This window comes from Dasypus novemcinctus, chromosome 1 (assembly GCF_030445035.2).
Source record: "Dasypus novemcinctus isolate mDasNov1 chromosome 1, mDasNov1.1.hap2, whole genome shotgun sequence".
Taxonomy (NCBI): domain Eukaryota; kingdom Metazoa; phylum Chordata; class Mammalia; order Cingulata; family Dasypodidae; genus Dasypus; species Dasypus novemcinctus.
The window spans coordinates 159,589,357-159,603,697 of NC_080673.1; the positions used below are offsets into that span (position 1 = coordinate 159,589,357).

General features: G+C 31.8%; 1 protein-coding gene across 2 annotated transcripts in view; it reads left to right on the plus strand.

Moving 5' to 3' along the window:
• The window catches only part of GABRG1 (gamma-aminobutyric acid type A receptor subunit gamma1), a 93,504-nt gene extending 80,888 nt beyond the window's left edge, over positions 1-12,616 (plus strand). For both annotated transcript variants that reach the window (XM_004458584.3, XM_071216652.1), the window contains exon 9: positions 7,588-12,616. In XM_004458584.3, the coding sequence (XP_004458641.2) occupies positions 7,588-7,857 (270 nt within the window). In that variant the 3' untranslated portion in view covers positions 7,858-12,616. The remainder of the gene's footprint in view (positions 1-7,587) is intronic.
• The last annotated feature ends 1,725 nt before the right edge of the window (positions 12,617-14,341 follow it).

Below are 14,341 nucleotides of genomic sequence, written 5' to 3' on the forward strand. Positions count from 1 at the left end.
TCAAGGTGTTTACGGGTCAGAGAGAGAGGCACATGAGTAAACTTTAAGTTACAAATGGTGCTGCAAGTGCTGTGTAGAGATATGTGTGGACATGAGATGACCACGAGGGGACACTCCTAGCCCAAAGGTCCGGAAGGCGCCTGGAAGGGTGACTTCTGAGCAGAGTCCTGAAGGACCCGAAGGGTAGGAAGAACCAGATCCCGGAAGCCTCGTCTCCCACCTGACCTCCCTACCCATCCCACCCTGGGAGAAGGCCCAGGAAGGAAGTGTCCTTGCCAGAGAGCAAAGAGCCCTGCTGTGAATTAGACTGTTATCCCCATTTTGCTGGTTTGGAGCAGAAGCTATTTGACACAATTGATTTTTTAGTTTCAGTGAACTTCTAGGAAAACCACCATGTTAATAGAGATGCTTTCTACCTTATTCTCCACATGGGATATTGGACTGTTTCTTTGTTCTTTTTTCTTTTTCCTTTCTTCTTCCCATCTCCTTTATCTCTTTCTGCTGTTCCCTTCCCTCCCCTCCCCTTTCTCCCCTCTCTCTCCCTTTCTCCTTTCTTTTTCTTCTCTCTCTCTGTTTCCTCTTGGCCCATATTCCCATTCAATATGTTTTCGTGTTTTTATATTCACTGCTATGAATGTGATTCAGGTGTGTTGGTGTCTATATGTTTTCAAGAATATCTAAGACATTAGGTTTAACATGTAAGAGCATTGAATCAGGAGCCTTTTAGAACAGGTAAAGGTAACAGGAAAACAATAGTAGTGAAGCAGTCATTGCTGACTAGAGAGTAGTTCACATTGAAAATTGAATTTCAGCCTATAGATGAGCAGGAATCTCAGAAAACCATTCTATTCCCATATCAAGGGACCTGATATATGCATTTGAGGGAAGAACTTTCTTAAGAAGATGTAAAAGGTTAGAGATTTATTTTACCAACCTTGGGCAAGTTACTTTGGAGACAAAGACGCAAGAACGTATTCTCTGCTTTTAGGAATCTTTAAATCTGCTTGTGGAAAAAGACATTAGAAATGTGAAAGTGCAATAAGAAAGCTCAATGCACTATACAAAGCTGCTGTAAGGGAGTGAACAATTAGATGGGTGGTTTTACAAACTTTTTACAGAAGCAGAATATTTTCCTATAATGATATTAATAATATATTCATACATACATTTAAAAAGTGTTTTTTATATAGGAGCTATTTTTGTTGGAATAAAGATAAGTCCCACAAAGCCCCACCCCTGTGGTCTATCCTTTGCACTTGAGGCAGTCTTGATCAACATGTAACATGGTCTGTGAAATGCTGCTTTTAATAAACACATAGTGTAGAGAAGAGGGTCATGTCAGTGTAAGCCACAGTGAAGTGGGAAACTTACTTTCTCATCTTTTTTTGAGAGATTCTTTTATTTACAAATTATGTACAATTATAACTAATAAGTTGAAAACAAGCAGATGTTGATTTTTGAAAGCTTTACCCAAAATCTGTTAATATGATAGAACTATGTCATTTTTTTTTTCTTATGGCAATGGGATAAAACTATGCACTGGCAGACTGAATTTTATATATTATATGAGAAAACAGCAATCACTATAAGTGGTACACTTAAGTGGCACAAGGTTGAACTAAAAAATGATTGGGCTGTAACAAAGGGTTTTAGAAAAATCCAGAGAAATTTAAAACTCAGAAAAAGGAAAAGCACCATCACCTGCCTCACATTGGGGGGAAGCTGGAAATAACCAGATGTTTTCATCACACGTCTTCATCAGGTGAGCCCTGGCAGCCTGCAAGGACCATTATGTATTCTCTCTAATATTGATCCATCTTTGAGGGGAGGGATTTTTTCCTTAGTCTTCTATTCTACAAATTATAGTTTACTGTGCAATACTACATAAATGTCACTTGGCGCTGATGAGTTTGCCCATTGTACGCTTCACTGCTTTTTCAATGAAACTTCAGATTCCATGAGACAACAAGAAAGGTGAACCTGCTGTTTCCTAAGGCACAGATGGGGACCCCAACTTAGCAAATAATGAGAAAGAAATTACATGGATGTGTTCTGTTCACTTCTTTCTCAGCAGACAAAACAAATTTTTCAATACAAATTTTTCAAACTTATAGTATGGTAGCTGCTAGTCACCTATAGCTATATGAATTAAAATTAATTAAAATTAAACAAAATTTAAAATTCAGTATCTTGGTACCACCAGGCACATTTCAAGTACTCAATAGCCATATGTGACTAATAGCTACCATATTGAAAAGCACAGCTATAGGACATTTCCATCATCACAGAGAGTTCTATCAGACAGTGCTAGTCTAGAGAATAAGAACCATGGGAAAGAAAATAGTGCAAGTTGAGGATAGAAATGTGGTTTATGGTCAGGTTATACAAAATCTGCAGTGCTATGTTAAGAAATTTAGATTTTGTTTTGTCAGTTCTGTTAGAGAATGAATGTTTTTAATCAGAATGGCATATTCATATATACTGTATATATTGGACTTTTGAAAGAACAGAGGTGAACCTAGAGAAAATCACAATACTTCAAGAAACAATATATTAGAGAGAGCCTAAACTAGGTTATAAGGTTGGTAATAATGTGTAAGATGGTTTTTCTTCACTCTACAATGTCTCTTTCTCTGTAAAGAAAAATTTTATTTACAGTAAGTGCTTATTTATATGAATAAACATTCATCTATTTTTTAGTACAGGAATAATGAAAAGCTATATCAATGCACAGTTTCAAAAATTATAAAGCTTCTTTCCTATAATGGTATTTGGCAAAGCTCGCAGGAAGGATTATATGATATCGGTGGAATGTGAAAGATGGAAAGACGGTTGTTTTAATAATTATAGAGTCAGTGGATGGTGAGACGTTTTCAATGGATAAAGTAATCATTGAATATCAGTGGTGAAAATGTTCATATGATGCTCATCTGGATCTATATATATACATTTATTTTTCTACCTTAGCTTCCAAATGTCATTTCTTCATATTTCTCTTTCTACTGAAAGCACCATAGATTATTACAGCTTTAATAGTAACTGATGCAAATGGCTGAAAAAAATAAATAAAACCAACAATATTTACATATATAAGTATACAAATGAAAAGTAAAATTCTCCACTCCCTTTCCATTGTTCCAAATCCTCAGAATTAATCAGATTTTAACCATATCTGTTTTCATTTTTCTCTGATTACTTCCATTGTACTTGCAGTTCTCAGAGTACCAAATAGCAAAGTTATCAGTTATCTTTGGCATGAAACATAGAAATCAGCTCTTCTACCATTTCCTCTTCTTCCCTTCAATATACTATCTTACTCTTAATAATGATTATTTTGACTAATTTTTAAACTTTAAGAGATACTCTTAAGTTTCTATTTCTTGACTCATTAGCATGCCTAATTCTAATCAATCTAATTTTATTCTTTCTAGGTAAATCTTTTTTATTTTCTTACATAAAAGTTTCAGAATCATGTGTTTCATGATTTGTTAAGGATTAGTATAGATTTTCTTTTTGCCCTTTTTTAATTGCTATTCCTATATTTTATTCCTGGGAGTTTTCTTGATTCTTTGTTTCCAATGATTCTTATTTTCTCCTTTAAATCACTTACTAGGTGATTTTTAGACCTCCTTGATTAATAATGCATGTATTCTATGTTTTCTTTTTATCATATTTCTCATATAGACATTTTTAAAAATATAATATGGGAGATTTTCTCAAAAATTTGTTTTACTTTTTTGGATATTTTTATTTGCAATATATATATATAATATCTGAGAGCTCTTAATTTATACTTGCTTTTCTCATTGTTTCTTTAAAGGCCTGAAATACCTTCTCAAGTATTTCTAAGTGAACTAATTGGAATATTTAATTATCTCTTATGTTTCCTAAATTATTGGGGTCAAAATTTTATCTGTTAATCTTAACTTTTTTCTTTTGAATTGTTGGTTTTCCTTGAAAGTCCTTGATGATTGCTCCCTAATAGGCCCCCAAAAGCTTAGTATATAATTGTTAAGTTGTGTAACTATCAGATTTCACTCTCATGCGAAGGTGTGGCAAACATGGGTTCAGATTGCTTTGAAACATGCATACATACACTCCAGATGATATGATGCTAAGAGCATTACTAAAACTCATTATATTACCACTTAGGGAAACCTAACTCTGATTTTTCCTGGGGTGAGAGGGTGAGGTTTTTGTTTTGTTGTTGTTGTCCTAACCATGAGCAAATACCAATATGTTAGCATCTCTACTTCTCTGCAAGCACAGGAAGTGAACAGTAGATTCAGCAATCTGTTCTGGAGGTGGACATTTAATGAATGTCATGTTTTCCATCTTATTTACCATTTCCATTCTTCTACCTTACGGTGTATTTCTCTGTGACTTTCCAAGGAAGAAAATCTCATACACTCATGCTTCTCTTTCCTGAGCTTCTTCTGAGCTGTGGCGTCCTTTGGTCTTCTTTATCCAGTGACCTATTTTCATCTGCTCTTTGTCTTCGGAAATTCATCACGACCTCTGACATGTTGATTGACAGTCCCTGTCACCAACATCCACTCTTCTACTACACGTCTGCTTTGATACGGATGTGAGAAATGTAACTTTTGCACATCCTGATTAATATTTAAATATGATTTTGTGAAGGAGACATGGAATAAACCTGTGTTTAGGCTGACATTCTCACATTCAATATTTCAAATGAAATATTAATATTAGTCAATATTTCCTAATATTAATATCATCTAATAATGCTTGCTATTTATATTGCATATATTTAATAACCTAGATTATACTATATGACATAAAAATGAATTATAATTTTGTGTAAATATAAACATATTTGTATGAAAAGATTTTATTATTTACTATTTAATAATAATTATTTGACATTAGTATATATCATGGTGTTTAAATATATTTTATGTATTTACCTGTATTTTATGTATATGTAGTATTTAATATAGAACTCACATATATACCTTTAATAGTGAGAAAGGTATACATTTCTCAAAATATTTTATATCACCTAAATTAGTTTTCTTAAAAAACATTTTTCAATTTACTAAATTTTGGGTGGACAGAGTCTAGCCTGTACTTGAGAAATTTCCAGATGTATAATAATACAGGTTGCATTGCACTTCAGATAAATATGCTTTGAAATGCATATATTCTTCCAATTTAATCTTTCATTCATTTCCAGGTTACAGATTATTGTGTCAGCGATTTTTTTATTGTATTGATCTTGAGTCAGCACTTTGTCGATTTATTTCAGCACATATAAAGTTAATTTCTGTTCATTTTCATCATTCATTGAAATGCATTTTCTCTCTATGTATTGATTTGTATTTGCCTTTTGTTTTGTTTTGTTTTGTTTTGTTTTAGAGTGGTTGTTTAGTTTACTGGAAAACTGTCAAAATGTCACTGGCAATATAACCTTTCTATGATACTGACCACTGGAGATTAGTCCATTTTTAAATTGAATCACTTGGGATTTTTCTCTGTTTTTGTTTTTAATCATTCCTCACAAGCACAACTAATATCTTCTGAAGACACACCATATTTTCATTTATGATAGTGCTTAGTGATATATGGAATGAGTTTTATGCCACGTAACCTTGAAGTTGTCAAACTAACAAGCATGCATTATAATCATTTTTCACTCTTTTGAGCACTTGAACATATGCTATTTCAATATTAAGTGACAAGGAAGGGAATACCAATTTGTATCTCTTTTTTCATGTAATTTTAATATTCCACTAAAATTTAGGAAATAGTCCAGTCAAGTATTCCCCTGTGTCCTCCTCAAAAGATCTTTCATTAATACTTAATTATGTCTTACCTCTGCATTTTATGATACATCTAGTGTAGGTATGGATTGATTTGTAATTAGGACATTGTTGCTTATCTCCAGGCCACATATTTTGTTTGTTATATGGATATGCTGACTTATAAAATGCTTTTATCTTTTTAATATATTCCTAAATGTGTTTTTCACTTCTGTTTGCATCTATCAAATTTTTAATATTTGGTGGCTCAGATTCCAGTTTCTTTTATAGAAATAAAATAGATTTGAATATAGGTTCAAATTTCAAGAAATTCTGTTTTTCCCCTTTAATGCTTTCCTAAGTATTTTTCATAAAATATTTAATTTTCCTGGCTTTAATATGTATCCATTTTAAAATTTAGGATGAAAAAAATTTATAAATATTTTCATTAAACAATTTAAGATCAAGCTAAAACAACTTTTATAACTTAAATATTGTATTTACTATTTAGAATAAAAATCAGTGATTATAGTGAGTATAATAATTTAATAAGATGCTCATCTTAAAATAATCTTTGAAATATACATAAGTTATGACAGATGAAGAATTGCTAAGGCTACGATATTCATTCATATTTTACTTGCCATTTAATCTGAGTACATTAATGTTTTCATACCAGTAACATTTTTGATGAGGTCCAGATATTGTTTTTGTTTTTTTTTTGCTATTTGTTTAGCACGTTCTTGTAGCCAATTATAATATATCCTCTTAAGCAATCAGTAGTAACAATGACAATAATCACAACAGTAATCTGGCAACTGAGTACCTATTATATTTCAAACTTTGACGCTTTCTGCATCATCTCATTTAATCATTAAACACATCTCTGGTGCTATCATTACTTTAGTACAGCAGAAGCCATGAGAACCAAGAGCAAGTCACACATCCTGTCCAAGTTTACACAACTTTATTAGGCAGATCTAGATTTTCAGTCCAGGCCTGTCTGTTTCCAAAGTGCTCATTTGTAGGACTCTGACCCTGCCTTCAACTACTTGATTTATAATAATTTCAGTGGACCTGGGAGCATAAAAGATAAATTTCACATGTGTCCCAAATAATCCTGCAATCATAATAGCTATAATTACAGGGTAAGATGGGGCACAGAATATTTTATATGTTATAGAATTTATTCATCGCAGCCTTCACAAAAAATAGTTGTTAAGATAATTCCAGCTATGAGTATAACTACATTGGTCGAATGAGTAGAATTTTGAGGACCAATTTTTCCCAAAGCTGAGGTTTATGTGCTGTACATTCTCTTTTCCAAATGCTGTACCTTATGATTATTACTACTACAAAGACTAAAATTTTTTAATCTATTCACACAGTTTCTCAAAGCTTTTCTGCATTATCATAATACATTTTTGCTACTTTCATTACTACTAAAATAAATAATATAATATAACATAAAATGGCAAACAAACAGTGATATCAGTGTAAAATATAGAAATACACAGCATATTCTCATTCCATGGTTGCCAGTGTTTTGGTGAATTAACTTTCCAACGTTGGAAAATTTATTTCATTTGAAGTAGTATTTCTTTTCGGCATAATCTTTGGAATGTAAAAAAAGTAAGTTATGTGTTACAAATAAAATATTATCTAAAAATAACTTCAAATTGTAATCAATACTTGATACTTGATTTTTGGAAAGTAGAATTATTTTTATTGGGTAGGAGTCTCCCCAGAGTTTGCCTTCAGGGGACAAATTGATGTTACTTTGCAGTATTTTTTCTAAGAACTCATTTATTATTTTATTCAGGTGTCCTCTGGTCTCCATCCTGGGTCTACTCTGATTCCAATGAGTACTATTTCTCTGCCACAAGGAGAAGATGATTATGGGTATCAGTGTCTGGAGGGTAAAGATTGTGCCAGCTTCTTCTGTTGTTTTGAAGATTGCAGAACAGGTTCTTGGAGGGAAGGAAGGATACACATACGCATTGCCAAAATTGACTCCTATTCTCGAATATTTTTCCCAACAGCTTTTGCCCTATTTAATCTGGTTTACTGGGTTGGCTATCTTTACTTATAAATTCTATTTACTAGGCAAAAATCTTATGTCTAATTAAATCCAACATTATCTATTGTGCTTCAGTAACATGAAGTTTAACTTTAAGATACAGAAAAATCAATGGTTAAGACGTAAATGGTACTACAGGTATCGTAAGGCTTTCACACATGAATAAAATAGCAACTTTTAGATTAATTTATGAAGTTTACACGAACAAGATTAGTTGCAAAATTCAATATATTAAAATATGATTATATATTTTTTCACTTTAATTTTCCTTATTTTACTTATACCATATTAGGATTTTTAATTTATAAGTTCTGTTTTTCAAACTTTAAAGATAAAAGGATTTAATACATATTTTATTTAAATATAATCTATTATTGTTTGTAATGGAAAACTAATCTTAAGGGTTAATATTTGTGTAGTAATTCTACACCAAAGAAAAGACTGTTAATTTGCTTTTTTGTGTGTTGCTTTATATTTTTATTCCCTCTTTGGGATACAGATAGTTAAAAATATAAAACCATGATTCCCTTGAATTTATTTGCAAGATGTTTTACTCCCAAGATGAAATTTATTCATTTTTCAATGATCAATTAATGAAAAAATGAAAAGACCAATTTTACCTGTCTTTTAATCTAGTCGATTTCTGGGCATAATATTAAACAGATCTTCAGTTACATTTAAGTTTTTGTGGTTTATAAACTTTGATGAAATCCACCAAAGTCTTTTTTTTAAATTTGAAATGAAATAAGGAAAAAGATTACATTGGTCATTTTTTTCCCTGCCTCATAGCAATTATGAAGTATGAAGAGATTAACACTGAAATGTTTAAATCAACCAACATTGAAATTAAATAAAAAGAGAAATGATCATTTCCTTTAAACTCCACAAGAGTGTTACATCCCCTAAACTAACCAAAAATAAATAAATAAATAAATAAAATGAGGGTCAGCGCTTGTGTTTTTCAGTAGAGTAAACTAATTATTATCTGGCAATTTGATTTGCAGATCTCACACATGTACTATTAACATTTTTTCAGACCGGAAATTTTCTAGAAATATAGTTTTAGGACTGTGTCATAAAATGCCTTGTCTAGCGCTTCAGTTTTCTGGATTGAATTAGCTTCCACAGCTGCCTTAAAACTGGGACAGGTCTCAAAAATCCTGTTATAGGTGGGATATTGTTGGAGGCCTCTTTAAAGAACCTGAGTGAGGGAGCTCTTGAACTTCTTAGAGATGGGAGCATGGAAAATTTCAATATAGATAAAGTTTGTAGGCAAATAGCTCCCAAAACGTCTTTTTTCTTAATGGCGATGCTAAATGTAGTCTTCAAGCATTATATTCTCTTAAATAGTTTAACATATAATTGTTTCTGAGAACTCCATGTCTCTTTACTATCACCTAATTTTCTGAAAAAATCAACAAGTTCAGCTTGGAGACAACTTTTAAAAAATTATTCCTATCTACAAGAGCAATTAACAGGATGAAGAGTTGTGATCAAGCCCTATCTTAAGGTATGAGGAGGAAGCAGTCATCTTTATATGTGATAATTTAGGTTTTAATGTGCTAATCCTCTCAAATGGTTCGTAAATATGTGTTCTGGAACAGAAAGTGAGAATTTTAAGTGAGGCTCTGGCGTGGTTATACTTAGGTTTTTGGAGTATATATTTTTGAAAATCTGTATTTTTCTTTCTGTACTCCTAAGCTAAATCTGAATCTTTTCACTTTTCTTATAAATATATATTTAAAAAATTGGTATGAATTGAACTACAATGCCCAAATATCCACCGACATTGCTTTTTTGAATGGAGAGCCAAATACAAATTTGGCCATGTATAAATTCATTTACAGATTATCCATGCATTCATTTTTATAACACTGAGTATTGACAAATATTCTTCAGGCAAGCATTATTTAAGGATAAATGAAAGATGAAGAATAAAACACTTCACTCAAAGATGTTATGGCCGTTCCAGTGTTTTAATCTATAACTTGCTCATTATCATGGGACAATTTTGATTTGGGTACTCTTTCAAATATATCAAAGCATGACTACATTTTAAAATAATTGAAAATGTTGAACATAAACAGCTTTGACTCTATCATTGGTGTTCCATCAACTTGGCTTTAAATGTTGGCAATACTGACGTGAAAATAAAAATTGGTAAAAATATGAAATACCCTTTCTACACACAAATTCATTGTATATACCATGAAAACAAATATCTTTATTTTAAAGCCAGTGGTATTTTGAACAGTTTTATTTAAATATTCTGATCAGAGAGAGAAGTATACAAAACAATAATTTCGAAGGATAAGAAGGGAAAGGTGAAAATGCATTTAGACACTTTTTATAGAGCTTATGTTCAAATGGGAAGCAGTTCAATTCTTGTTTCTTTCTTTTTTCAAGTATTAGTTTTCCTGTTTTCAGAGATGGTTTGAAAAAACTTCAAAAAAGAAACTCCTGTTTCTCCAAATGAATCTTGGTTTAGTTTATTGGATTGACTATGACTTAGGTTTCCTTTCTGCTTTAAATGCTATTAACACTAACGTAAACCAAACGAGGACACAAACAAGATAGGAAGGATAATTGGGAATAGAAGGAATTTGGACTATTTGGAAAAATGTTAATTCCTCTCAACCTATTCTTTATATATGTGATCAGGATATAGAAGTTCTGAGAAGAAGAGATGTGATTGGCATGACTTTATATGCATGGATTTATAATAATATGGGGATGTCAGATTTATTCTTAAGTTGCATAGAGAAAATTAGGGTCATTTAAAATCTTATAATGCCAAATTTTTTTGTGTGGGAAAAAAACAGACTTTAGATTACCTGAGAAATCACTAGGAAAAGGGCAAAATACTCGGTAAAAACTAACTAAATACAAAACTGATTTAAGTAGAAATTAGCTGATTCATTGGACCCAATTAATTTTAAGTTAAAAATATAGATTTCATTAGGATCTTTTAAACTGATTAACTTTAGGTTAAAACACAATAAATGTGTATAAATACACATTTTTCCCTTAAGATCAAGGTCAAAATTGAGGACTGCATTCTTGCCAGTGATTCAGCATCAAAAGGCTTGCTGATAGTTGTACGAATCTCCCACCAAAGAGCCCATACTTTAAAAAGTGAAATTATTTTCAAGTCAATTATTGCGACTAAAAAAGATCATGTACTTTGATTTTATAAGAGAGAAGTTTTAGAGGAGTGACTGGTTGGGCTGAAAATAAAACTAATAACCAACAATTGAATAAACACCTACTAAATAAACATATACATACATTTATCAAAGTTCTATACCAGTGCCTTTTTTCACTTTTGCAAAACTTCCTGTAACAAGATACCACATGTACAATTATTTAATTGATCTTAGCCTTCAGGTTGAAGGGACAAAGAAGATACTTAATGATTTAGTATTTGTTACACTATTAATTTTGAAAATACTATCTGACTGAACTATTTTCTTTACATCATCACATTTATAGGGGACAGCTCCTCAGTGTCATATCAAATGAAGGCCAAGCAAACTATTAAGTTTCTGTTGCTCATCCTTCATGGCAAAAAAGCCCTTGGAATAGGCCATTGTAAAGTCACAGCAACTATTACCAAGTTTCTGTGAAAGCATTCCAAATGGAATTTCCAAACACTATTGACCACATTGCTATAGTAATTGTAGGATTAGTTCTGCCTTTTTGTGTTTCATTTAAGAAGTAAAACAATGCAATTCAAATATTTATGGAGCAATTTCCATGTACAAGTTACCATCTAGATAGAATAGGGAATATAAAGATGAACTCTAAAGGAGTTCATAATATGAGTGAATACAGTCAGGGAGATAAAAAGTTTAGTCATACAGTTTAAGGAAGAGAGGACAACTCTGGAAAGGTTTCCTTGGAGGACATGTGTTTGGAGAAGGTAGTTGGTAGGATTCAATATGTCTGTAGAGGACGCTAACAGAGATAACAATTTGCAGTGAAGTAAACACCTTGAACAAAGAAACAGAAACTTGGACAAATAAGAATTCTAGTTTCATTGGTGGTTAAGATTCCTGTAGAAGAGAAAGGTGGGGCTATAAAGCTAATTGAGGTCCTCTTGTGGAGAGACAAGAATTCTAAGTTCAGAAGACTGAGTTATAATATAAATTCATGGAGAGTTCACAAAGATAAGTGAGAACAAAAAAAGCTATGATTAAAACCACAGGAATTTCATCTTACTGGTGTGTGATTTTTGGAGTAAGAGAAGCCAGTTTGAAGCTACTATAATATAGGAGATGAGAAGATGAGGGCCAGTGCTTTGGTGATAGAAGGTGAATAGAGGGGGAGGAAAGATATTTCCTGAATAAAGAACAAAAGTGGCAGAAATCAAGCTTGGTTAATAGGCAACATTAAGTGAGGGATATGGTAAATTTGTGCTGGTAGAATTTCTGTATTGAATAATACAAATTTATGTGTGAATAGACACTAAAATAGAATAAGAAAATTCTGGATGCATTTACATCTTGTTTGGTGTTGCTTTGGACATTTTAATCATTTTATACCTATCTTTTTAAGCTTATTGACTCATATTTTCTGCACATTAGGTAGGAAAAGAAAAAAAGATAATCCCCTTTTGTGCAAATCATAAAATTGTTTTCTTCAGTTTTCAAAAAAAAAGGGTGTTCCTCATTAAAAAGGATTTTACTCAAATAGTTTCTACCGGCTTTCAAAATTGGAAAAAATAAAAAGGAAAGAAAAAGAAGGAAGAGAAAGAGAAAACAGGAATAAAGAAGGGAAAGAAAGAAATAATGGAAGGGAAGGAAGGAAGGAGGAAAGAAGAGGAGGGGGGAAGTAAGGAAGAAAACTAATGTATTTGAAGAAAGAAAGAAAGAGAGGAGAACTGTGAGTAGAAATAATCACCAGACAAATCCACAAAGTTGTCTAATTCCCATGCTTAATCTCTGAAATACATGTTTAGAATGAATAAATGCATTGTTATTGTTGGGCAATTAAGTGTACCTGGATCCTTCAAGTGTCTGAATAGTAAAGAGAAGTCTGTGATAACTGGAATTTGGTTAGGCAAAAAGGACTAATTCATTGACTTCTATGACATAGCTTATCTAAATGGAAAGAGTTCAGCTCTAGATCAATCACTGTAATAACTTTTATTTGCATCCATTACATGTATGTAGTCACTTTGTAAAATAAAGTTTTATGGCTTGTGATTGTCATGGTTTCATTATGCTTCTGCCTCATCATTTTGGGAGCATTTTGTATGTTTGTGGCAAAGCTATCTCAATTTTACAAAGTATCTGTGCTTCATGATTCAGAATGCAAAACACAAATGAAAAACAGTAACTTGTTCTGGAATAAAGGATTACATTCTCTTACAATGTGTCTTTCTTGGAGAGTTTTAATGCACATAAGTACCTTTGCTGTTTCAAAGTATATGATAATGATGTTGGTAGACAAGTTAATTTCACACCAAATTATCCATATTTTTTCAATTTAGAAAATAAGTTTCAGAATTTTTCCTTAATAGAGAATTCTAAAAGGACACAAAACTATAAAAGGGTCGGTAAAGATAATTAATGTTTAAGCATGGCTTTCACTGCAACGTGATATGGATTTCTTGGTTATTCTAACAATCTGTGATTTCTTCCTTAATCTAATGGCCAGATATTCTTTCCCAGATGAGAAATTAAGAGCAATATATACTATTTAGGATTAATACCCAAATCATTTCAAATATCCCAAGTTATCAAAAAAGTCTTTTTCATGTGAGGAGACAGTTAATGAAATAAATTTAAATGTCCAAAATTCATGAAAGAAGGTATATTCTACATTTCCCGTACTCCCATTTTACCCACATATGCCAACAGGGTACAGTACAGTATTTTTTTTTAAAGTTTGTGATTCTTTCTTCATGTTTCTATAAAAGGCTAAGGAGGGGGTGGAAAGAGATTTAATGTTTCTCGAGCACAGTTAAAGGTTTAATAATTTAAATGCATTATATATTAATAATTTAGTCTTCAAAGTAACAGCTCTGCAAATAGGTCCATTTAATTGATAAGAAAACCCAGGATTGCTATATTAGGTACATTCTCTAAGTTTCTATACCTATAACTTAAATTATATTTAGGTTCACTAGCTGTAAAGACCCTTATCTTTCAATTGCACCAACCTACTCTGATAGGACAGTGGTTGTTCGTGTTCCAACATTAGAATGTCTCTTTTACACAAGACTAGTTTAGACCTAAAAAATAAACTCAATTATTTAAAGCACAGAAACACTATATTATTAAGTAATAATTGAATCTTGTTTTCCTCTTACTTGTTATTTCCCATGTGGACTTTATTTTAAACATATACTAAAAGAGTGTTGAATAATTAGTCCTGATATGCTATCCAATAAAATAAAAAGTAGAGTTTTTAGAACAGGGATTGGCAAACTACAGTGCACAGCGGTGGTTACTGAACACAGCAATGTTCAGTTATTTAGTGCTGTCTACGA